The sequence below is a fragment of the Cicer arietinum genome, chromosome 8 (genome assembly GCF_000331145.2).
Source record: "Cicer arietinum cultivar CDC Frontier isolate Library 1 chromosome 8, Cicar.CDCFrontier_v2.0, whole genome shotgun sequence".
In the NCBI taxonomy this organism is placed as follows: Eukaryota; Viridiplantae; Streptophyta; class Magnoliopsida; order Fabales; family Fabaceae; genus Cicer; species Cicer arietinum.
The window spans coordinates 1,807,080-1,832,585 of NC_021167.2; the positions used below are offsets into that span (position 1 = coordinate 1,807,080).

The 25,506-nt window shown below is 30.4% G+C and overlaps 3 protein-coding genes and 1 long non-coding RNA gene across 6 annotated transcripts; 2 read left to right on the plus strand and 2 right to left on the minus strand.

Annotated features, from left to right (window-relative positions):
- Positions 1-2,942: 2,942 nt before the first annotated feature.
- LOC101499449 (actin-depolymerizing factor 7-like) lies at positions 2,943-4,706 on the plus strand. 2 transcript variants are annotated; one of them, XM_004511529.4, is made up of 3 exons: positions 2,943-3,131; positions 3,736-3,995; positions 4,105-4,706. In XM_004511529.4, the coding sequence occupies exons 1-3, from the start codon at positions 3,129-3,131 to the stop codon at positions 4,253-4,255; spliced, it is 414 nt and encodes a 137-aa protein (XP_004511586.1). In that variant the 5' UTR covers positions 2,943-3,128; the 3' UTR covers positions 4,256-4,706. The 2 variants fall into 2 exon arrangements, with proteins under 2 accessions (XP_004511586.1, XP_004511585.1); XM_004511528.3 differs by lacking the exon at positions 2,943-3,131 and having other exon boundaries at positions 3,727-3,995.
- Positions 4,707-4,819: 113 nt separating this feature from the next.
- Positions 4,820-9,019, minus strand: LOC101499128 (probable LRR receptor-like serine/threonine-protein kinase At1g63430). Its single transcript, XM_012719097.3, has 12 exons — positions 8,590-9,019; positions 8,190-8,328; positions 7,973-8,044; positions 7,717-7,860; positions 7,477-7,626; positions 7,146-7,262; positions 6,745-7,064; positions 6,460-6,665; positions 6,069-6,204; positions 5,830-5,987; positions 5,426-5,641; positions 4,820-5,320 (listed from the first exon to the last, which is right to left on the minus strand). The coding sequence occupies exons 1-12, from the start codon at positions 8,672-8,674 to the stop codon at positions 5,075-5,077; spliced, it is 1,989 nt and encodes a 662-aa protein (XP_012574551.1). The 5' UTR covers positions 8,675-9,019; the 3' UTR covers positions 4,820-5,074.
- A 5,896-nt stretch (positions 9,020-14,915) lies between these two features.
- Positions 14,916-20,703, plus strand: LOC113788067 (uncharacterized). Of its 2 annotated transcripts, none has more exons than XR_003474555.2 (3): positions 14,916-15,004; positions 15,103-15,337; positions 20,613-20,703. It is a non-coding gene; the product is annotated as an uncharacterized lncRNA (long non-coding RNA). The 2 variants fall into 2 exon arrangements; XR_012161631.1 differs by lacking the exon at positions 20,613-20,703 and adding an exon at positions 16,878-16,968.
- LOC101499947 (uncharacterized) lies at positions 16,970-21,995 on the minus strand. The gene is made up of 8 exons (XM_004511530.4): positions 21,519-21,995; positions 21,026-21,226; positions 20,685-20,807; positions 20,490-20,527; positions 20,262-20,370; positions 17,811-20,048; positions 17,558-17,695; positions 16,970-17,468 (listed from the first exon to the last, which is right to left on the minus strand). The coding sequence occupies exons 1-8, from the start codon at positions 21,594-21,596 to the stop codon at positions 17,238-17,240; spliced, it is 3,156 nt and encodes a 1,051-aa protein (XP_004511587.3). The 5' UTR covers positions 21,597-21,995; the 3' UTR covers positions 16,970-17,237.
- Between the last annotated feature and the right edge of the window lie 3,511 nt (positions 21,996-25,506).

Sequence of the window (25,506 nt, forward strand, 5' to 3'; positions counted from 1 at the left end):
AGTATGACTCACCGATTCTCCGTAGATAAACTTATTTCCGTATGTAAGTTTACTCATAGAATTTCCATGGGTAAGCATACACAGATTTTCCGTTAAAAATGCAGATACTTACCAACAGATTAGTCACAAGTAACAATCTAACATTTAGACCCTGTTAGTAACAAGGCTTCCTACCTGTCTACTACTGGACTCGTGATGATTCGGACTACCTGCAGAAGAAATTAAAATTTTTTTATCACAACGTATTTTGATTCAATGAAAATAAATAATTTATTTGACTTATAATGATTATGCAATTTTTTTTTACTAAACTGCAATTTTGTTAAGGTGTCTTCTTTTAAGTCTGTTGTTTATGACACTGACAACTTAATCAACAATATATAGCAATTAGCAAGTGATGACTACAGATAAATCACCCTATATATGGTGGAAATCACTCACACGTATACATATATTGAAAACCATCATAAACTTCATAATTCATTGATTGCTTTTATTTTTTATTTTTTATTTTTTATTTCAAGTCTAATTTAAATCATACGGTTTAACCTTTGGGAATTCATAAACCTTGACTTGGGTAAAAGCTTATTTCTCGTAATAAACCATAGATGGAAAAAACAATTGTATGCAGACGCATAACATAACATCATGCAAATATAGACCTTAGAGAGACGCAAGAATCAACTAATTTAGTTTTCATGAAAAACTTGCTATTCAAAAAAGATCATTTGCCTTTGATCAAACTGGGATTAAGAATGGAGAAAAATAATATAAATTTGAATGTATAGTACTAGTGAAATATGTAACTTAGGCAAATCAAATATAGTCAGCAAAAAAATGAATAAGAAACTGTTTACTGAGGATATTTGTAGATGATGACCTAACCTTTGAAGCAAAAGTAACTTGTGGCCAATTGAGAAGTCCTGCAATCATCTGCCCTGTTTGATTGCAATCATCATCAATGGCCTGTAAATAATTAAAGAAAGAAAAAACAATTATGATCTTCCAAATGTTCTCAAATTTCCGTAGGTATACAACTGTTTCCTTATAGTATTCAAATGTTTTAATTTCATTAATTTGTAAAATTTATTGTTTGTATAGTTTAAGAGCTTATTTAAAGTTGGTTTATTTTATAAATTTTAGGGTAAAAAATATAAATATCAAAAGAAAAATGATTAAATATGGAAATTTAAAAATGTGAGTCAATATTGAAAGTTTAGAAAAATTGAGACCAAGGGACCAATTTGAAAATCATAAGGACTAATTGTTGAGACAAAATCTCAATTTAATGTTTTGATGAAAACAAACAAAAAGTTAATTAAGAATTCTAATTATGATTCTAAGTGTTTTGATATTTAACATGTGCATTTGAGTGTGTTAAAACAAGATAGGAATCAAACATCACAAATCAGATCAAAGAAAGCAGTTCTGGAAAACGCAGATTGATCTTGAAGCAGTTCTGGAAAAACGCAGATTGATCTTGAAGCAGTTCTGGAAAACGCAGATTGATCTTGAAGCAGTTCTGGAAAACAAAGATCAATCCTGGAAACAATATTCATCCTATATCTCATATAGAATCAACAAAAGATCAATCCAAGTCACATTTGTTCCAGAATTTGAAGAATCAAAGACATGCTTCAATAAAGGCATATTACAAAGATCATTCTTCTTGAAAAGCAAATGCAAGTACAAAACTACAAGTAGCAAAGTACACTACTGATTTGAACTATTCTAAAGCCTGCACACGTAACAGAAAAGCATGTACTCAAGGCTGACATACTGACACAAATCACAGAAGTACAAGGCTAGTTCATCACAAACCAGAAGATCAATCTTGGATCGATCTTCTGATGCAGCTCATCAATCTTGCTTTTGGCAGAATTTATCCAACAACTCTTTTATGACAAATTATAGGAATTGTGTAAAGATCAAGATTGATCCATGAAAACCAAGAACGATCTTGGTTTGAACACTTAGTGAAAAATCTCACGGTTGTGAGGACTGGACGTAACCCGGGTTGGGTGAACCAGGATATATCCTTGTGTGATCTCTCTATCTCTATCTCTATTTATTTTATGCTTTACAATCATATTTTATATTGATAAAATTGATATTGTTGTTTCAACAAAACCAAGATCGATCTTCATTACTGCCAAGATCAATCTTGGATTGAGATCTTATTTTTTTACCTTCACTAATGAGAATAGGGGATTTTAAATGAGTTTCTCTTTTGGTCTTATAAATGAATTTAATTTACATATCTATTGTAAGTCTAATTTTTTTTACATAATAAATACATTACAATCAACTATTCGTATGACTTTAAAGATAAATATAAGTAAAATCGAAATGGTTTTCTCTATGTAACAAAAACAAAACATCAAATAGTCTTAAATGTTTTACCGTTATAATTCATTGAAGATATAAAAATTCGATATAAAAACTCTTTACATTGGTTGATTATGTATTTGAATTGAGTATATTTTAAACTCTTAATTACATTTTAGTTGATATTTAGAATTTCTTAAACTTAACTTTAACAAATTATCCCATTAAATCTTTTCATCTGAAAAATCTCCTAATTTATTATGCAAACTAGTTGAAAAATTCATATTATCCTAAAAAAGTTACATATATATTCTGTCATAAAATCTTTTATCCGAGCACACTCTAATAGTATCATATAGTACTACATTAAGATGAAAACAAATTATAGTATAAAAGGCAAATCCTTACATATATTGATGGGGTTTGGCAAGTAGGCAAGAAAGTTCATTTTATTTTTCTGAATAGGAATAGTAGTATGGTGATATAGTATCTAATTAAGGGTTGTACTAATTTGGAACATGTCAATTGAAATGAACGTGGAAGCATAAAATAAACTTGTGGACACATTAGATCTCAATCCATTAATTTCTCACCTAGTTTCTATTCTCTAACCACTATCTTAGTCTCCTCAAAGTTCCACCTCTCGTGGCTCCAAAAAACAAGGATCTTTATTTGTTATTTCTCTTCATAATTTTCATTCCTTCTGTTGCTCCCATTTTCCATTCTCTAATATTGCTTCTCTCCCCTTTCTTTCATTCACACTTTGTTTTGTAGGGCGCTTCTTCCTCATTGCTGGCAAAATGGTATTTCATTTTCTCTAACTTTGCATGCTATTGTGATTATTATCAACAATTCATATTTATATATTTTCTTACTATACAACTTTGGAAAAATTCCCATTTCATGATGTATATGTTTGGAAAACAAGTTTTCCACGGTGACTTGTTACGTGCGTATATTATATATTAGTTGCTTAGCACATACTATATATTGCATATTATATGAATGTTACCTCTATAACATCATATACACAAATATTGGTCCTACAACTTAAAGTTCTTTAATCTGTCACTGCATTTATCGATATTCTTTAGTCTCAATGACATGTTGCATCACTTTGTTTGTTAATGGTAATGTGTTGAAGGGGAATGTCCCATCACAAACTTTTCATTGAAACCGTTTTTCAATTATCTAATAAAAGTTATTTTCTCGTTAAAAAAATGACATGTTGCATGAGTCTGCAAACGTCATGTGTCTTACAATATTGTCTTACAATATTACATATCTGTTTAGAAAATGGATATAAAAGGTAGGAATGCGAATTAATTATGATATGAAAGTGATTACTCAAGGATTAAGTTCAGTTAATGATAATTAATAAGATGAAGGGGAAAAATTATGGTGCAGGCAAATGCAGCGTCCGGAATGGCGGTGCACGACGATTGCAAACTGAAGTTCCAAGAGCTTAAAGCAAAGAGGAGTTATCGATTCATTGTGTTCAAAATTGAGCAACAACAAGTCGTGATCGACAAAATAGGAGAACCGACGGAAACCTATGAGGATTTTCAGGCCTGTTTGCCAGCTGATGAATGTCGTTATGCTGTCTTTGATTTTGATTTCACAACTGCAGAGAATTGTCAGAAAAGCAAGATCTACTTCATTGCATGGTAATACTTCCTAGATAGATATACAAAACTGCATTCTAATTAGTTTGTTAATTAACAGATATAAACAAGCTATTAAATGATATATATTAAGTCTACTGCTGAAATGCAGGTCACCAGAAATTTCAAGGGTGAGGATGAAGATGGTGTATGCAAGTTCCAAGGATAGATTCAAGAGAGAGTTGGATGGCATTCAAGTTGAACTTCAAGCAACTGATCCAAGTGAGATGAGCTTGGACATTGTGAAAGGGCGAGCCCTCTGAGTGCCCCTTTTCCTGTCTCAATTCTCCTTCACAGTTATAAATTAATTAACTCTTTAACTGGTTGTTTCGCGGTTTCGGGGGCCATCCTGTTATTGTTTTTTAGCCTGGATTCAACAAAAAAAAACTAATCCAAAAATGTCATGTATTGTTATTGCATCATTATTCCTTAAACTCGGTCGTTGTTCAAGTTTCCTGTCGATCTTGGTTTAGTCTCAAAACACGTGCGTGTGCGTGGCTGGTTCAAGATTAGTAAGCATCTATTACTTTTGCTACTCTGCCAAGTTTCCAATGAAACCAATGGATTTTTTTTTTTGTTTCACTTGGAAGAGGATTTCATGTAAAAGCATTTCTCTCTCTCTTTTTTTTTTTTGACAAATGTAAAAGCATTTCTCATGTACCCATTTTTATGTCTCTTCTTTGAAAGTATATTATAGACATGGTGCATTATTTATATGCAGAATAGAAGGTGTTCTGATTGATATGAATGAAACCATTGTATTGTTAATCGAAAATATCTGATATAATGTCTGAAGAGGCATAAGAAGAATAACACAATGCTCCAGATAGTGCATAAAAGGAAACACTTTTCCAATACAATCTTCTTCTATTTAACAATTTATGAACTTCTACAAATAGGCTAGTGCTATACAATGAGACCTTGTGGTACTAAAGCCTAACACGTGTACCCTTTTGGAGCAATTATTTACAGTAAAAATAAAATTGAAGAGGAAAATATCAGAAAGAAAGTAGCTGGAAAAATATAACTTGTGTATATCTATGCTTTAATGCAGATTTGTTAGTTTTGAGTTGACTATATTATTATGCTAAAAGTGCAAGTTCAGCCCAAGCCAAAGATGATGACTTGAGTTCCACGCTTACTGATGTGTCGATTCTGCTCTCCATCATGCTACATATTTCCTGCATAGATGGACGCGCAGTTGTATCAGGATTGATACAAAGCCTAATCACCTCGCATATCACTTTGAGATCATCATGTCTAAAAATTTTCAATTCTGGATTCACCAAATGTGACATTACTTCTGGCTTTTCAAGATAGTCTTTGGCCTGCAGCACATAAATAGGTCATATTAAAAAAAAGTACTCTTTTCCGGATTGCCTGACACCTTCAAATTATAGTGTAAAACATAAAACCTTAAGGAAGTTTCTTACCCAGTCGACCAAGTAACCTTTTTCCTTACAATATGGAGGCCTCCCGCTGATTATCTCGAGTAGAAGTACTCCAAAAGCATATACGTTTCCTTTGGTATCGAGATGGCGTGCCTCAAGGGAGTTTGGAAGAACACAAACAGCACCTTGGCTGCTAATAGTACCAGAATTCTTTTCTGATCTTTCAAGAATTGTCTTCCAACTTTCAAAATCAATCAACTGCAATTTAGATTAATGACAATGAGAATATTAAGCAAGATTTTCAGTTTTCAACAGAACACATAGCATATAAAAATAGGTGTTTGTGTGTTTCTCTGTTTCTGCTCACTCTTGACTGATATAAGGTATCAAGCAAAATCATAATTGCCGAGTTTTATGATTTGAAGTAAACTAACTAGCGAGCAGACCTTAGGGGAAAATTCTTCTGTAAGGTATACAGCACTAGAATTCAGTTCTGAGATAGTGAATGGAGGTTCAACTTCTGTGTGCAAGTACTTTAGTCCACGTGCAATGCCAATGACAATTTTCATACGCCTTGTCCAGGAGAACTGGCATCCTTCTTCATCTGCAGTCAAAATTGCATGTTCAAGTAACTAAAACATTTTTTTAAATATATACACATACACACGCTAAGAAACTTGCTTACAACAATGTAGGTGGTCGTGAAGTGTCCCATTCGAAGCATAATCAAAAACCAACATCCTTGAAAAAGGATTGCTCTCTCTACAATATCCCAGTAGTTTTCCAGTATTCTCATGATTTAACCTTGCCAATTCTGCCACCTGAATGGCAATAATAATAGCATAAATTACTTAATATATAGTAAAAGACTTTGACAAATGACAACTATAATATTCTCTCTGGTATCAAATATAAGCAAAAATGAATCAAAGAAAGTTGATGTATCTGGTCTTAATTTTGGACCAAATACATCATACACTATCTTTCGTTGACCAATTTCTACTTATATTTGAGACCGGAGTAGTATTTGTCTGCCCATTCTTATGTGTCGTAAGCATTGGGATATTTCCATTTACCTCTCTCTGAAAGTAGAGTTCCAGATATCCTGTCCAATGCTCTTCCTTGATGCAGAGGGAAATTACAGCAATCTCGGGCCCACCTTTCATGGTTCCCTTGTAGACCACACTGTCCGGCGAGGACCCAATTATATTGCTGAAGTCTTCGCAAGCCTCTTCGAGCTCTTGTCTGCTATACCTTCTCACGTCTTTCAACATCTCAGGGTCTGCAATCCAATTATTACATTCAAAACGGATCTTGAACTATTGGACATAAACAGAAAGTAGAAAACAAAGAAACTGAACCTATATATACTGTAGTCTGATCTTTCTGACTGGCTGATTTTTTCCAAGGAATAATGATAGATGATTTGTTGTTGCATCTCTGGAAAGCAGCGAGAAGAGCGACCAGAAAGAGAGAACCGACCATAGTTCCTGATACTATTTCTAGAGCCAAAAGCCATGTAGGTTCTGTTGCTCGGTGATGCTTGGGTAGGCGATCATCTAGTCGGTGGTATTGGTTGTTCATCACTGGCTGACTCCTGGCAGCTGAAGCACCAGCGCATTGTGCGGGAGGCCGCTGCTTTGGATCATTGCTCTGGAGGCAGTTTCCTTGAAAGCTTGACCTGTTTTACAGAATATATAATGTTTTCTAAGTACGGTTAAGGAGAAGAATGCTAACATCACGAGGGAATTAGAAAAAGCACCTTGGAAGATACTCCAAGCATTTTGGTATGCTGCCAACTAAAAAATTATATGAAAAGTCTGCTACTTTTAACTGAGGTGAACGACAGAAGCCAGTTACATTATCATTTGACACATACCTGTAAGGGTTATAAAAACTATGAGAGACCAATTAACAGAATCCAAACTTTGATTGGTGTGAACACGACATTTTATACTCAAAACTGAGCTTGACTATATGATCTTTAGCCACAACAGTTTTAAGTCACCTTAATAAAACCTATTGTATATGAATGAAAACATGAATCACGAAAACAAACTATAACACAATTGAATTATAAAATTTACACTCACATCCCACGCATATTTGAAGCAAAACTATAACTGCCGCTCGCAGGAATGGGTCCTTGAAGCCTATTTCTATCCAGCCGAATTTCTTGAAGGTATCTCAAATTTCCAAGCACAGGAGGTAGCCTACCGGCAAACCCATTGGACTGCAGGTTTCTACAAGAATGCAAATTGAAGTTGAATAACTAGAAGAGTCAATAATTTTCAATCTATTAAGTAAGAGCTAGCATATTGTATTTGTTTTACATGTTCACAAGTTGGGTTAAATTGCCAATCTCCTGAGGAATTGGTCCTGTTAACTGATTCATTCCCAAATCCAACACCTTGAGAGATTTCAACACACACAATTCTTTCGGTATCGTTCCAATTAGATTGTTACCGTGCAAAATTCTACGAACACAATAACCAAAAATTAGCATCATCAACCATGATATCTCAACCAAAAAAATCACGTTAATCACAAAGATCAAATCAACAATGATAAGAAAAAAAATGAACATACAGTTCTTGCAAATAGGTTATTAGCCCTAACTCCCTTGCAAGAAACCCTTTTAATGATGAACCTGACATGTTTCTGCAAAGAAAAATTCCAATTTGCAGTATTATCAATGTGCTATCATAGAAATCCACGTCCTTATATAGCAACAATACACTCTACACACAAAAAAAAGAAGAAAAAAACACCAAAAGGAAACCAATAATATATATAAATATCATACAGTTTGATGACATGATCTCGTGCCATAGTGCATGAGACACCAACCCAATTACAAAGATCTGATTCCAATGAATTCCAATTGGATAAAGCTAGATAAGGGTCTTCATAGATAGATTCTTTGAAGCTTGTAAGCGCCCAAACTATCAACAACAACAACAACAACAAAAACAAAAATTAAAACAATCCAAATGCTTCATTTTTAATGAATGTACCATAATAACTTTTTGACAAAAGAACTAAAAAGCAAAATCAATCAATTATACATTCTCCAATTTCACACAGAAAATATTACTACTAACTCAATGACTCAGTTATTAATTAGCAATAAAAATGAAATGAAACTAAAGAATGATTGAGATCTATAATAGGAGTTGAAATTTGGGAGAGAAAAGAAGTGATACCTTCATTTGGGGGTAGAGTAACAGAATCCACTAGAGAGATGGTGGAAAACAAACAGAGAAACAAAAATGAAGTAAAAAAGTTCATCTTTTTCCAGTGAAATTTCACTTCACTTCAATCTAACTAACTAACAAAATTCAAAGAACAAGACTTTCCAAGAAACAGTTGAAGTCATATAGTGAAAAGAATATATATAATTTACAACCACTTCAAATCAAAGTTTCTAAATTTTGCAGCAAAATTAGAAAGAAAGAGGAGTTTAAAATGCAAGATCAATCAAAAATTTAAAAACTTTGATTCAAAGAGATTTCAGTTTTAGCAAGAAAAAACAAGAGTCAAGACTCAATGAGTTGATTTTGATTATTAATTAAGTCATTTTTGTCACATACACTGTATACTAAGTAATAATATTAAAGGGACTTTTTATTAAGTCATTTGGCACATTCAGTGCATATCATCCATGGAATAAATAACCCTAGTAATTTGGGATTTTTATCATCAATAATATTTAATTAATTAAAAATATATAATTTTCTCATTGGATTTCAAAAAAATTCAAGTGGTGCACTATTTGAGATTTAAATGACCCATTTGTTAAAAAAAAAACTAATTTTTAAAAATAAGTTAAATTTAAAGGATTAGGCTTAATTGAAGTTTTTGTTCCCTTATTTTAACTGAATCGCGAAAATAGTCATCTCATTTTGTTTCTCGCTAATTTTGGTCCCCAAACAGAATTTTAGTCTAAAACTTAATAAAATTTTATTTTTTAAAGTTGTACTATACTATTTATGATCATAGATTTCATGTACAATCGTTGCAAATGAGATCTTGAGGCATGATGTGACTTAAATAAATAAATAAATAAATAATGAAATTTCATCAAGTTTTGGACCAAAATTAAGTTAGAGGGACCAAAACCGAAGAAAAATAAAATTGAGGAATTACTTTCGCCATTCAACTAAAATAGAAGGATCAAAACTGCAATTAAACCAAAAGATTATCGCCATATATCTAGAATAAAATAAAATAAAAATATTTCTCTTCTTGTTGTCTCTTGCCTTTTTTTATTATTAAATTAAATAGAGTGAGGTAATTGGTGTTGGAGTGGTGTTGGTTGCTTTTGCTAAACTGTAGAATCATGAATTTGGTGAAAGAAGGAATTGACATCCCAACGTTCTATTGACAAAAATCTTTCTAATTAGTCAACAACTAATTTGTGGGTTCATTAAACAGTGAGCAATCATAATTAGTATAAGATGTTCAAACTTAAGGGTAACCTCTTCTATTGATAATGACAAAAAATTTAGCTAGTCCACAAAATTATCATGCTTAATTATTCATTAGATGTGAAAATAGATTTAATAGTGAAGTTTTATTATTTTTATTTCAGGTACTGCTAAATATTTCGAAAGAACTGGTACATGAAAGATAAGAATGTATATGTGTACTATGTTAATAATTGAAAACTTTTATTTTTATCTTTGATGGAAATCATGCATGAGAAAATATAAAAATCAATCAATCACAACTCTTTTTATGTTATACTAATGTCAAAAAAAGAAAAGAAATATGATTCAACTTGTGTAATAAAGCAATAACTTTTTTTAGTATAAATTTCATTAATACACAATAATAAAATCTAAATAACATTTTCCCTAAAATGATGGTTTTCATTATTTAATATAAGCTGAGTAAAAAATTATTGATTATAAACAATTTTTTTTTCGCAAGCTAAATTTGTTTAAGCAATTAGAATTTTTTTATCCACATATTTTGTTAATGATTAATTTTTACTAAAGAATTTAACACACACGTTTTAATTTGAGTCTCATCTCTCAATTAAGTTTTGTCGTACAATAATATAATTCGAGGCTTCATTTAAGATATAAATTCACGTTTAAGTGATCCCCAACTTAAAGTTGGTATTATTAGATTAAAAATTCCTTATCCAATTTGATTTATAGATAATTTTTTGGGGTGCATATTATAGAGAAATTATCTCCAGACTGTAATATTCCAAATTTGACAATTTTGCAAACTTTTGAAAAGAAAATTCTGAATTAGTAGTTAAAAACTGAAAAATCAAGATGTAATAACATCACCAGAATAAATGTACCGATTCTTTTTTTCCTTGAATACATAGTATATGTTTTTTTGTTATAATTATTTTGAAGACATAATATATGTTGCATTTTTTTAATTGTTATGTTTCCTTTTGTTTGTCTCGTCTTTTTCTTTTTCTGTTTTTCATGTCACTGAGTTGTTGACATTATTTGAAGATAGAATACGGTGTCATTTGGTTAAGCTTTTGGCCGGGCCAAATTAATTGATAGTAATGTTTTTAAAATATGATGACCACTCATTTGAGTATTTTATTTTCAATTTTTATACTTGTATATTTTCATTTCCTTTTTGCCGTGATTACTGGTTGATTTGATATTTTTATTATTATTGTTATTTTAATTATTATTATAAAATAAAAATATATATATTCTTAAAACCCTCAAAGGCATGAAAAGCTGAAAATTCCCCATTTTACAGTTGTTTTCCATCAAAAACCAATATTTTAGCATGAATAATGCTCAATCATCTCGAAAGTACTACTAACATACCCCACTCCACCTTTTCGTTTTCTAGGATGTGCTTTTTGAATATCAAGAGGTCACTAATACCTAATCATGCATCTGTGGATCAATTTACAAGTTTATTTAACTCCTGTAATTATTTATATATTCTTATAATATTTAACTTATGGAAAATACTAATAAATTTTTTCTTTAAAATATATTTAAAGAATTAAATGTAAAATAAAGTAATTGAACTTAAATGATTAATAAATTTTAGTTAAAATAAATTATTTAAAAGAATTTTAATTTTAATTTAATGTTAAAATTTTACTTGTTTTCTAATTAAACTTTGAATTATTATATAAAAATCAAAATGTTAAAACAAAAATAAATTAAGAAATTTGTCCTAGAATTCATGTATTTCAATTATTAAAAAGTTATTTTTTAAAAAATTTGGACATAAAATTTTTACTTTTAAATTTGTAACAAGTGTCTAATAGCACACGTTAGCAACCTCTTAGCTTATTTACCGCTTTGTCTTCATTATGCGGGTGTAATTGAATAAACAATTCTAACATTTATTTAATTTATCATTTTAGAAATTTTAACTTAATGTTTATTAATAATTATTTTAGAAAATTTACTGAAATATTAAAACAATCTATAAAAATTAAATTGTAATTAAGTTTTATAAAGGAGTTTAAATATTAACATAAATATTTGTTCCCGAAAATAATTTAAATAAACTTTTGTTTTTTTGTTAAATGAACTCATCTAATAACATCACAACTTAAATAGATATAAATAACTTTTTTTACACAATAGATATAGAAAAGTTAGTATATCTTATGCTTGATTTAGATGATACTTAATAAATTTATTTTGACTCTTAAAAAACACAACATAGATCGATATGATATAGATAAACCATTGTTTTTATAAATAAATAAATAAAACCATTGTCTACCATCAAAGGCAAAACTAATTAAATATGATGAATCTTTTAATTTAATTTGTTTATTTTTCTAATTTTCATTACTTTGATTTGCTTTTTTTAAATGGTGCGGTGGAAAAGTTGGGAGGAAGTAGCAACTAGCAAGAGACAAGTGGATATATATATATATTTATATATGATTACATATTGTTTATTAAGCCATGAAAGGCCTCTCTAACTATGCTTCCAAGCAAAACATTCCAAGAGTTGGAGTATGTTTAAAGTAAGTAGAAACTACATGATTTTGACTCAGTATTGCACGGAAAGATCCACCCATTTAAGCATAGCCAAGTGTAGAAAGGAAAAAAAAAGTCTAATATATGGCAATACCAAACAACAAAAAGAGTTAAAAAAATATTATTGTACAAACTAATCAATCCTACGTATGATTTTAAAAATAATTATAATAAAAGTTAAAAATTGTTGATAATATAAATTAAATTTTAAAATTTATTATTAATCTCGTACTTTTTTGTTATGATAAAATTATGTATCATTTTTTGTATATTTTTTGAATTTTATATAAAATTAATATTTATTAATTTGTAATCAACTATTCATCACTGTTGAGAAAATAAAAACGTTAAAGACTAACTCATAGAGGCAAATCAGTCCGAAAAAGAACTCACAAGTCAATAATCTTTAAAGAAATACAAATGAATACAACACAAATATAGTAACTAGTGTATAAGAATTAAAAATAACGTGCCTCTCACTTACATAAAGACATCTCAGCATAATTTATTCAGCATAATAAGATCCACAATATGTAATTCAATCCACTATGAATATTTTCACTACAATACTCGACCATTCTAAAAATTGAAAAGAATAATAATACTTACATTTTATATATGATCGCCTACACTCTTATCTCCTAAGATTTGGTTAAAGATCCAGTAGATCCAACTCAAGGCTCAAACCACTAAAATAACGGTGGAAGCTTAAAATAACTTAACAAAGAAAAAACACTTCCAAACAAAATAATTTATGTTGTTATTAAAGTTACAATTGTTTTAGTAACTATTTATTATCTTAGTGGTAAAGTGTAATGCTTTAAATGTGTTGTCTATGTCTATGGTTCAAATTTAGGTTATGTCACAATTTCATTTTTGACAAAACAATTAAAAATAATGTTATTGTATTTTGATTGTGTTTCAGCAAGTGTACTGAATCGTTGCAAGTAATAATAAAACGGTAGTACCGAGTGTCGAACTCAAGGATTGCGTTTTACTATTGAATTATATTTGATTACTAGAATTGAACAAAAAGGTTTCCAAGTTGAGAAAAATGTCATGGGTGAGTTTCACTTCGAATCCAACCTTGGTGTCTAATTTGATCCTAGTTACTGAATTCCTTTATTGAATTATTACCGAATTCTCTTTATTATTCTTGCCCTAATGTCTTAGTGACAGAACCTTTAATTCCAAAGTAACCCCTAATTCCTTAGTGGATTTAAGATTAGAATTAAGCATTACCGTATAGAAATTCTCTTGTAAATTATTGCTTTGCAACTAATTTAATTGGTTTCATGACCTGCATCTATCCCTAGACTACAAATTCATGAATTTCTCATCTCAAACATTTGTAAAGTCCACTTCCGTTTCAAAATACAAATCGTAGAACATTTTAATGTTGATCAAACAATAAAAAGCATTAAGCACAGAGATGAGAAAAACAATTCAATAAACTCATTCATATAACTAGAAATCAAATCAGAAAAATAAGGGTTTCATCTGGTTACACTCATCCCTAACAAATAGGGTTTAGTTACTCATGACAGAGATACAAAAGATAAGGATTAAAGAAGAATTACAAGAATGATTCATGGATGATTCTTGATAAAACTGCTTCAATGACGTTAGAAACGGTCGTCTTTGAGTTTCTATGCTAGGCCCAAGTCTCCCAAGTTCCCAAGAGTCAAAAAGATCCCTAAAACATTAAAAATCTGCGTTTTTATGGTTGCTGGTGCGCGTCGCGCGCCCCAGGCGCGCGTTGGCAGAGTCCAATCCTGAGAAATGCGCTCCAGGACCATTGAAATTGAACGAAAGAGAAGTTTAGTTGCAATTATAGGAAACAACACTCATAGAAGGAAGAATTGAAAATTAGAATAAGTTTAAAGGATGAAGTGATAAACCTTTACCAGACTTGTATCACAGATTGTGGCAATCCCTTTTTTATGGTGTTCTATTTGCGATTTACTTCTTTTTGCCTTGCAGAAATGTTGAAGTGTTGCAGTATGTAAACCATAAATATTTTAAAATGACATAAATTTGTAGAAGTTGAGTTATTTGAAGAAGTTGGGTTATGTGAAGAAAGTTAGAGTAAGTTACAATTGTGATCCTAAAATTTTTGCAAAGATTAAATTTATGAAGAACAAAATTATATTTTTGGTATCGTTGAGAATTCTTATAGTGTATTGTAGATATCTATTTATTTATTTTTTTCTCAATAACATTTAGAACGATAAGATTTATCCTTTTAAGTTAAAAGGAAGACTTTATGCTATATAAAAATATTTATATTTATCTCTTCTAATAATATTTATTTATTTATTAAGACTTATAGAGAAGTTATATATATATATATATATATATATATATATATATATATAATAAATTTTTCATTTACATTTTAAAGACTTGATTTTTATGTTATTATCTTGTAATTACAAAAAATTTTATTTTTTAAAGTTTGTTTTAAATTTTTAAATCTATAAAACTAACTCTGTAATCCATTTCTCACCATGATCACCTAAAATAAAAAATATTTCGCCTCTTCATAAATCTATAGAAGTGATTTTTATTAATGAATACGACAACGAATATTATTTGCCACACATTTCCATGACTCAATGTAATCCATTTACCTCTTGGAATCCATTTATTTGCACTTAAAAATTTCAATAAATTTTTCAATATATAATTTATTGATTAAAATTTTGAAACTTGTAGATCTAATTTCCTCCCTTATTTTTAATACTATTGGTTGGCATTGTCACATTTGCGAGGCCACATTGAAGCAACAAATTGAGTATGTTCCCCATAATAACTCTAATCTCAATAAATTGATTCAAACTTCAGAAGCTTTGCATATTCATTTAGCAAATGGAACATGTAGTCATACACGTAATCCATCTTAAGCTCTTCTTTAATAAACTTGCTCCCCGCTTTACCGATTTCGAGAGAGGTAAAATCAAAATTAAAATTAAAATAAAAAATACATTATGAATTATGAATTGTATTCATTTAAATCTACATTTCTCTGCTTATTCCTTTCTCTTTCCATGCTCTTCTTAGATCTTCTCTGTTTCCCACGGTGTTTTCACTATTAATGCTACAATTCAGTACTGTCGATTCAAACTTTTTCTTATGTATTTTTATTTCTTCTTCTACTAAGCTTTGGTTGCTAACACTACATCTTGCTGTGGGTTCACTTTTTGTGCTATAAAGGCTACACTGCATTCAAATAAAAATAACTAACTTTTTAGTTACTGTAACTAATTTTGTAAATTGTAACTAACTTTTACTTTAAAATATTATATTAATTTATTGATAATCAACTGTTCTTTGTTTTTTTAGCTTAATTGCAGTTTTGGTTCTCCTATTTTAGCTGTATCGTGAAAGTAATCTCTCAATTTTGTTTCTCTCTAATTTTGGTCCAAAATTTGAGGAAATTTCATTTTTTAAAGATGTACTACACCATTTATGATTATAGATTTCACGTACAATTGTTGCAAATAAGATCTTGAAGCCTGGTGTGACTTAAATAAATACAAAAAAACTGAAATTTCATCAAGTTTTGTATCAAAATTATATTTGAGGGACCAAAACTGGGGAGAAATAAAATAGAAGGACTACTTTCGCGATTCAACTAAAATAGAAGGACTAAAACTGCAATTAAGGTTTTTTTTTTTTGACAAATACTTGTAATCTTTGTGTAGCGTCCATGCAATTTCTTTTAATCACTCTTTTACATGTTTCTTTGCTACATCAAACAAGAGAAATAGGTTATTTCTCTATAATTTCTCTCTCCAGAGCTTCTCTCCTATTTTACACTCATATCAAACATACAATAAATTGAATAACAAATGTTACTTTCTAAATATAATATATTTATTGTTAGTATTGACATAAATATTATAATCATCGTCAATTTTATCGATAACGACAACTCTTGTTAAAAATAATAGTCTAGGACCCTCTTCGTTTTTATAAATAAAAAGTTGATTTAATTGATGTTAATTCAATACGTAATACATGTTTCTTCTCTTTTGTTTTTATGGAACCATATCATTTAACTCACTATTTTTTTTCAATAGCGATATCTGTTTCTAAAAGGCAACGGATGAGGTCGTTGAAATTTTAAATATTTTAAAATATTGATCTATAATAAACAATGATCCATGTTCGAATTTGGCAAGGTTAAGTAAGCAATAATCTAAGCTCAAATGATAATCTATTGCTACAACTTGCAATTAAACCCAAATAAACAAGAACATAAAATAGAAATAGAGTAGTGCTAGGAACACTATCTTTCTAACTCTCACCTTTGTTATTAAGTGAAACTCATATAAATCCCACGCTTTAGAAATGAATTCAATGTAAAGTAGGAGTCCAACATAAATTTCACCAAACAAAAAAATAAATATTAAACTGAGTATTGAAAAGAGAGTGTTATTAATACTTGTTCAAAAAAAATATTAAAACAAAAACGCATGGAATTATAGATTGATGATGAAGAATTAGCTAGTGTTAAGGAACGAAGCTAGAGGGAAGAGGATGAGGATGAAGAGAAGAGAAGTGTAAAGAGTAGCAGGTATATACTGATATAAGGACTTCATTAGATCAATAGTAAGGAATTGTTCATCAGAAGTTTTCTGGTTAACAAATGGAAAATGGTACCCCATTGGGGGACACATTTATAATATGGAAACAAAACTCAAGGAGAAGGAAGAATACACATATTTTACCATCATATAAACACATTAATTAATTTATTCATTATGAAATGTGTTCCACTGTTGCAAATTAAACATGCAAACAAACAACTATATACTGTAGGCTCCAAGATATATCAAGAGGAACTCTCAGCCCTTGTGGTTACTCTTGAGGTTTCGTACCATCATAACAAGCATTTGTCTTTCGCCTTCTACCTCGGCGAATTTGAGACTCATTTCTGAGTATCTCTCTTGCATCTCTTTGAGTTCGCTTTCCATCAATTTGTTTCTTTCCTTCAATGACGACAGTTCAGTTAATATCTCACTAAGATTGTTGTCTGCAGTATCAATTATGGATGTTCCTGTTTCTTTCTCTGTCAACTTTACATTTTGAAGAACATGTCAGTGTCAATTTATTGAAGATATGTAATTCATTAGCATTGAACTAAATGATATCAGTATGAGTTTACCTTGTGTAAATTAACATATTCATTGAATTCCTCCACTTTGTTCTCAAGCTCCACAATTCTGGTTTGGAGTTCCTTTTCCTTTTCCATAGATGAAGTTTTTGAAGTTTCTAATGCAGCTTCCTTTGACTTTATCAGGCCCTGCAGAAACAATCCTTTTATATTAGACTGTTTTGAAATATTAAAAGAGAAATAAATTTTGGCTATCAAGAATTTTCCTCAAATGAAATATCTCTTCTTCATATAGAAAAATTACCTCAAGCATTTTTATTTTCTCTCTCAGACTTGCCATTTCTTTGGAATTCTGAGGACTAGAAGAATTTCTTTTGTTGATTGGAATGGTTTTAGTTCCATCAGAAAGTTGTGTGCGTCCATTACTATCCCTGAACCTCTTCTCAATTCCGGTTAATGCATCACCTTTCTTCTTTATTTCACTCTTTAACTGAGAAATTTGTTTTCTTAGTTTTTCTTTCTCAGCCTCATCCTCAAAAAGTGACTGTTTCAAATCACTGCATTGAGCTCTAATAGCTTCCAACTCTGACTTCAAGATTGTAGCCTCTTCTTCCTTTTCATCCTTGAGATTTCTCATTTTATTTAGCTCATTAAGCGAATCCTCCATTTCCTTCTTCAATAATGCAATTGTACTCATAAATTCATTTCTTTCCACAGTTCCTCTATGTAACTGTCTTTCAGATTCCTCAACTGATTTCTTCATAAGTTCCAAGTCAGATCTTAAAATTTCTTTTCCTTCTACTTGTTCACTTAAGTGCAAAATCTCCACTTTAAGCTTTTCATTATCGGCTTGTAGCATATCGATCTTCTCAGAGAAATCACTATTAACTTGTTCCCCAAGCTTCGTCTGATTTTCGAGCTTCTTAGACTTGTCTTCAATTTCCACCAACATCTGCCGTATCTGAACTGTCATTGTATCGATTTGGTTGGAAAGATCGTTCAACTTTTCCTCGTAATCGACTTTAGTTGATTGAAGCTCTTCTTCAACTCTATGAAGCATTCCTTCCACTAGTTTTTTCTGCGCGCGCAGTTCACTTGCTTCTGTCAACGCTTTCATAGTAGCCTTTTCATTTTCATCAAATGTAGAAGTCATTTGCATTGAGAGCCTTTGGAATTCCTCTTGAAGTCTCTCAGCAGTGTTAGCATTTTTAAGTCTTGTCTTTCGCAAAGCTTCCTCAGCTTGGATGGCTCTTTGCTCTTGATCGACTTTTTCGCATGCCACTGCTTCTAGATCAGCTTCAAATCCTTGTGCTTGTTTTTCAAGTTCCTCCTCTAATCTTCTGATATGAGTTTCTAGTTCCTTTATGGTAGCTAAAGAATTTGAGAAATCTTGTGACTGTTCCTTGAGTTCTTTTTCCAGATTCTCAATGTGAGTTTCAATGTCATTCATAGCAGCATGAGGAGATGAACACTCACATTGCATATTTAACTGTTCCTGCAGTTGGCTTTGCTCTAGCTTATGAGAAATACCATGGTTTTCCTGTTTCAATATCTCATAGTCCAATGCAAGCTGCTCCACCTGCATCTCTAACTCCTCTTTGTCTCTTCTATACATTTCGATTTCACCATACAAGTCTATAATTTTTTTCTCAAGCAAATGCGTCTCCTTGGCATCGCTGTTCTCCTTAACAAACTTGTCCAATGCTTTCTGTTCATCATCATCTTCTGTTTCACATTTTAAGAGCTTCATTCCTAACTCTTGGGAAATTTTATGTAGTTCGCGTTTATTAGAATCATTACACATATCTCTATTTTTCTGCTCCAACATTTCTTCTAAGTCCTGCACAGCAAGGACCAATTCAGCATTCGATTCTTGCATCTTTTTTAACTGTAATCGGAGATTTGCATTCGTGTCTTTCTCATAATTCAATTCTTGTCTAATTTCTTCAACAAAAGCATGGAGATCACCATTTTCCAACTGCGACCTGTTTCTAACTTTGGCATCGTCCATGCGCTTGTGGAACAACCTGATATTGTTACATTCTATCTTGAGTGCATCCCTTTCATCTTTCAAGATAATGATTTCCTTGGTGAGATCCTGCCCTCTTTTGCTTTCCTTTACAATTTGCTTCCTAAGGGTCTGTAGTTCAATGTCTGAGACATTCATCTGCCTAGCCAGAGCAGCAAGTTCAGCCTTCAGTCTCTCAATCTCCAAATGGGACGCTTCTTGTTGGGATCTTTCCATCGAAAGTGCATTATGAGAAGGATTTTTCGAATCACCCGTACTTAACCCAATCTCTGAGCTAGATGACAATTCCCATTGTGATCTCGGATGTAAATCATGCACTGATGTTGAGTCATTGACAGCAGGCTCTGCAGCATGATGCATAGCTGGAATAAACTGGTTGGTGGTGAGTTTTATGTTTGTTTTTCTCAGTCCAATTTCGCGCGGAGTCTCAACTCCGGAGCTGTCATCGGAACTCGATAGTGTAATGTCGGATCCGCTAGACGTCCTATTGATAATTGCTTTGGTAGATACATCCTGTTAAACATAGGAAATGGATAGATTATGTACTAATTAAGGACATGGTAGTTGAATATATACCAACCAAAATTTAAATCAATAAAAGCATGATAGTATCTTATATACCAACCGAAAACAACTCCTTCATCTTTCAGAAAAATAAAAATGTGCGAAAAAAATACATCGAAAGAAGTCACAAGATTTTTTAGCCTGAATGAGTAAAATGCTTACTTCAGAAAAATAACTTTTAGTGCTTTCATCTGTATCTCCATTGCTTAATTGGTTCCTTAAGCTCCTATCATCCAATTTTAGTTTGGCAACTTCACATTCTTCTTCCTCTCTGCAAATGTTATTGAACACCAAAAAAACTATCATAAAACACTCAAAGTCATGGATAGTCCAATCTTGTATAACCTGAAATTAAAAAATTAAAAAACAATGCAATTCCCTTTGTAGTACCTTTGATCACTATTTTCTTGCAGCTTCTGGATAGATATCTGTTTATTATGCAACAAATCAAATTCAATCACAATATGACATCAACATTGCTTTGACTTATGCTTTACTCAAAATTTTGATTAGGTTTTCCTGAAATTTCAAGCAACTTTACATCTAGACCAAAAATAATCAGAAAATGAGAGAGCAAATACTAACATGTAAAACAGCATCACAATGAGAAGTTCTGATGGGAAGAGATACATGAGAAGGCTTTGTGGCATCTACATAATCAGAAAAGTTTATAGAAACCTCTCCAATATAGCTAGCTTTCGATAACCCCTGCAACATAGAACCCTTAAATTACATAACTAGAACAAAATTAAACTGTTGGCTATGACTCGTAAGTAGGGAAGTCGCTCAACTGGACCGTAGTATTTACACACAAGTTGTTGTAATTTGTAACCATAAATTTTAATCATAATAGAATAAACTTGACTTAGGTTGTTGTTCTAACATGAACTTGTTAACAATTACTTATGAAGAGAGAAAATTTATACCGTGGAAAGCAAAAAATTATATATTTTGTCACTGATTTTCCCAGTCTTAGGATCCTGAATAAACTTGACTGTTTCGTATACCGGATTTTCCCACCTACAATTTCCATCTTGAACCGTAGCTTTCTCTAATCTCTTAGTTGGTCTTCCAATATCTCCAGGAACTATTGACAACACCAATGCATCTACCCCTGATTGTAACACCTGAAATTACATCACCAACACACAATTTCTCATCTTATGTTCATTTAATTAAAAGATCATGATCATAATTCACACTCCATTGCAAAATCCACCTTCATTTTCCACAAAATTGAAATATACAATGTGCAACTAAATGTTATTTTTTTCACTTTATAGTTTAATTGAAAAAAAAAAATATGAACATGTTTTCATCCTTCAATATAACTATATTTGGTTAAGTTATATGCAAAATAATATCAGATAAATATGAAAGTAAAGGAAATGTATAGAAATCATGTGAATCTATATCTACCTGAGTGGCATTGAAGTGAAGCTTGAAAACAATTTTAATTCTGTTTTTCTCACTCCTCCATTTTGCAGAACGAAACATCTTCTTCACTCACATCACAAAAACCTCCCTAACTGATCCAAAACTCACGTTTCAAATAAGCTCTCAATTAATTTTAGCGTTCCCAAACAACTAGAAAGAACCGTTCCGGTTATTAACAATTCAATGTAGAGGGGAAAAAAACCGTTGAACTCGGTGGTTCAAGTTCAACTCGTTGGCTTCAAGGTGAAATAGAAAAAGAGAGTAACGTAGCGTGTAAGAACACAATGAGTTGGAGCACCGAGTCAAGTTGTTAACGAGTTTCGAAACTCGGAACCAAACAGATCTTATGTTTTGATATTGTTACCTTAATTCTCTGTTTTTGTCTCTGTTTTCAACAACGGCATTCAAGAAACAAGTGACACATCGATCCTTAAAAAGTACATGCATCACTTGTGTGAAAATATATATTGAAATGGAAGCTTTCCTTTTTTTTTTAAATAGAGAGATTCATTTGTCCTAGTCTAATTTTAAATTTCTGATTTGATATTTTATTTTAAATTATTTGTCATTTAAAATAATAATAGAATATTTATTTAATGTAAATAAAATATTCAATTTAATAATGTTAATATTTATTAATTAAATTAAAATTTAAAAACGAAAAAATAATTATAACTAACTACATTAAATAAATAATTTGGTGAAATTTGCTTTTTCAAGTAACAACCGGACAATAACGTATCTACTTCTCGTTTGATATAGAAAGCCAATTAATATTCTAACCATTTGTTTTATTCATTTAATGTCGGTTTCTTCTTTTTTCTTAAATTTATTTAATTTTCTTAATTAAAGATAATGAAGAAGAAGAATAATTTCCCTCCGTAGTTGATGAGTATGTGTGGATCCAAATTTCAAAAGCTTAGCGTGCGGTTAAAAAAAAAAACCATGGTTTCAACAAAAATACAAATAAATAAATAAATAATAATGTGCTTGATTGTATAGATTTTTAGAAATAAATAAGATGTAAGAATATTAACCGGTGTTAGTGTAAAATTATTTGATATCTCCAATCAATCAGAATATGTCAATCCACAATATAAAAGATTATAAAAAAAAATTATGCTGATATTTGATGTGTAACTAAATCTAATTGATTATCAATGTAAAATGTACATTAACGAAGCGTGGTATTTAAATTCAAAATAAAATATACAAACATGTTGTAGAATATGTAAGTTTGATTCATGCTGAAATTTGAAAAAAAAAATGTCCACTTAAAAAAGATTAATAATAATAATAATAATAATAATAATGATAATAATAATAAAAAAATAACCTAGAATACAAGACGTAAAGTAATCTATGGGAAAATAAAATTTATTTTGGCCTTGAAAGTAAAGTTATGGGTTATCTATTTTGCTCCATTTTTATTTTTATAATCCTAAAACGTTTGGGAAGAGAAAAAATAAGAAATAACGAAAAAATTAATGAGCTCCCCATATAAAGTAGACAAATCATCTAACCATGTCATGGAAAGTAGAATTAAAACATGACAAAATGACATACTAAGGTACTCCTATAATGCATTATGGCATGGATGAGTGCAAAAATGAATCAATTTTTTTTATCTAAAAGTAAATTAAATTCAATATAAAATATAATGTATATTTCAGAGTATCTTAATCCTTTTTACTAGACACTAGTGATGCAATTATCCATTGAGAATCCATCATGCAAATACATAGACATAACTTATCAATGATAACAAAGATTCTAATTTATCAATGATAACAAAGATTCTAATTTTAATGACTAGGTAGTACTCTTAGCTTATATAGGATTCCTTTACATGGTTATCATCATTCCTTGAATAAACAGGACCTACTAATGTGTGTAATTTTGGTGTATTTATTTCCAACTTTATGTTTTTTAGTTTGATTGTAGAATAAATGGGAAATCGCACTCAACTAGCATGAAAAGGTATAATATATGCTTAAACAATACTACTAGTATATACACTTCCTTTAGTTTTTTTAACCAAACAATTGTCATTTATATTTATTGAAGATTTGCATTATTAATTTTTTCTTAGATAAATTTTAAATGATACTACACCCCCCTTTTTTTTTTTTTTTTTGCTATACCACTGAAAAGGAAGGTACAGCTCATAAAGTAAAGACCAATCAATAGACTAATAATAGTGAAACTTATAAAGAGGTGAGGTAAGAGTTGCTTTCATTTGCACTTTGAATTGACTTAGCTTGAAAGCTGGTAATGTGATGTGCAGTGATGTTAATAACTAGTACTTGATTCAATTCACTAAACTCTATTTTGGACCAATTTCATTTCATAGCGTACATCTGCAGTCACTACTAGACAGACATCATACCAGAACATAACTCAATTTTCAATGTATCTTACATTATCAATATTTTAATTTTAAAAAAAAATTACATATATATGTATTAATTCCCAATTGTTGGTAAATGCTGTGGCATTTTGTGGTCTATTGAAGTCACAATTGAGAACCAAATTGCACTTTTAAATGTCTCAGCTCAACTGCACAAACATGGGGACCAAAGTGAGAGTCCATCCATTTATCTTTACATGTGTAAATCAGACACAACCTGTCAATTACTCAAACATGTGAAAAGAAACCACATTTGTGTCTCAAGTACTTCCTATCTTGCAATAAATGTCTCTTTAGTAAAATTAGCGCATTATTAATTAAAATTAAATACTAATAAATATCAACAAGTTTATGTAATGATAGTATTTTTAAAATACCTTCTATATTTAATTTAACTTTATCTATTTTCAATAATTCAATTTGTTATAAATGAAGTTCAAGTGTGTCTCTTCATCTAACACAAACAATTCCATGTGTGAGCAGTTTTTGTGCCAGCATTTGTTTCTCCACAAACATAATAATTCTTGCTGTGTTCCCCATCAAACACATGCGATCGCCAGCTCTGAGTTTACCTACTTCCACACTGTTTTTGTGTGCAAAATTGGAATTTATTGATCTAAGTAAAAGTATTAAATTAAAAGTGATACATGTGATATTAATTATATGATACAATTAAAAAATAATAATTAATGTTACATTATAAATCTCTGTAATTGAATTCGTAAACAACATTGACGGATCGAACTTCATTATCAAATGTCTTGTGCTCTTATTTTCAATTCCGCTCTTTCTATTCTTTTAAGATCAAATTACTGATATTACACATTTTCTTACGAATAGAGTGCAGGTTACTTTTTGCTATTTTATGGGCATTGTTGTTTTAGTACTATTCTCTTAAAAGAAAAATCATAGCACCTATTCATTGAACATATAAAATTAAAGAGAAAAAAAATTGCAAGGTAGCAAAATTACTAGATTATATCTTGGGATTTTCAGCAAATTAAGCATAATCTCCAAATTAAATGACAATAAAAAATACAGTGTTTAAGAAATTTTAAAATCAATTTTACTTCTCTCACTCCTAACTCTATAAATAAATTATATGTCTCAATTTCGTCGAGTTAGAATTTAGACTTCCATCTCCGTCTTTGATGGAGTTAGATTTTCCTCCTCAAAATCACACAACATTTAAGTATATATTACACATATTGATGATATTGTCAATGTCTAATTGTCTAATTGTGTTCAATAATAGATTGATAGTCACACATTGCATTATAATGTGTGTTTGGCAATAAAAAGAACTTTAGGTGTTGGACACAAGATAATATTGCAAACTATAATGATGATGTTGATTCTATAGTTAACATGATGTTAACTTCCCATGTCTCATTATTGTTTTTGTTCTCTAATGCAGATTTTTAATTTGGGGTGTTAATTTGCATCTGAATTTGAGAATCTCCGTATAAACGATTTTATATTAGAGTCATAAATAAATAAAAAATCATCTACAAAAATACATATAAAAATCTCCTAAAAATAATATAAGAATGGAGACAG

Excerpts from the sequence above, each read along its gene's own strand:
- LOC101499449 (XM_004511528.3), top strand. The coding sequence starts at position 3,727 with ATGGTGCAGGCAAATGCAGCGTCCGGAATGGCGGTGCACGACGATTGC. Across the intron at positions 3,996-4,104 it reads AAGATCTACTTCATTGCATG|GTCACCAGAAATTTCAAGGG; the intron begins GTAATACTTCCT and ends GCTGAAATGCAG.
- LOC101499128 (XM_012719097.3), bottom strand. The coding sequence starts at position 8,674 with ATGAACTTTTTTACTTCATTTTTGTTTCTCTGTTTGTTTTCCACCATC. Across the intron at positions 7,065-7,145 it reads TGCTTGGAGTATCTTCCAAG|GTCAAGCTTTCAAGGAAACT; the intron begins GTGCTTTTTCTA and ends TCTGTAAAACAG. Across the intron at positions 5,988-6,068 it reads TCACGACCACCTACATTGTT|ATGAAGAAGGATGCCAGTTC; the intron begins GTAAGCAAGTTT and ends TTTTGACTGCAG.
- LOC101499947 (XM_004511530.4), bottom strand. The coding sequence starts at position 21,596 with ATGTTTCGTTCTGCAAAATGGAGGAGTGAGAAAAACAGAATTAAAATT. Across the intron at positions 20,528-20,684 it reads ATTGTGATGCTGTTTTACAT|ATATCTATCCAGAAGCTGCA; the intron begins GTTAGTATTTGC and ends CATAATAAACAG. Across the intron at positions 20,371-20,489 it reads CAAGAAAATAGTGATCAAAG|AGAGGAAGAAGAATGTGAAG; the intron begins GTACTACAAAGG and ends TAACATTTGCAG.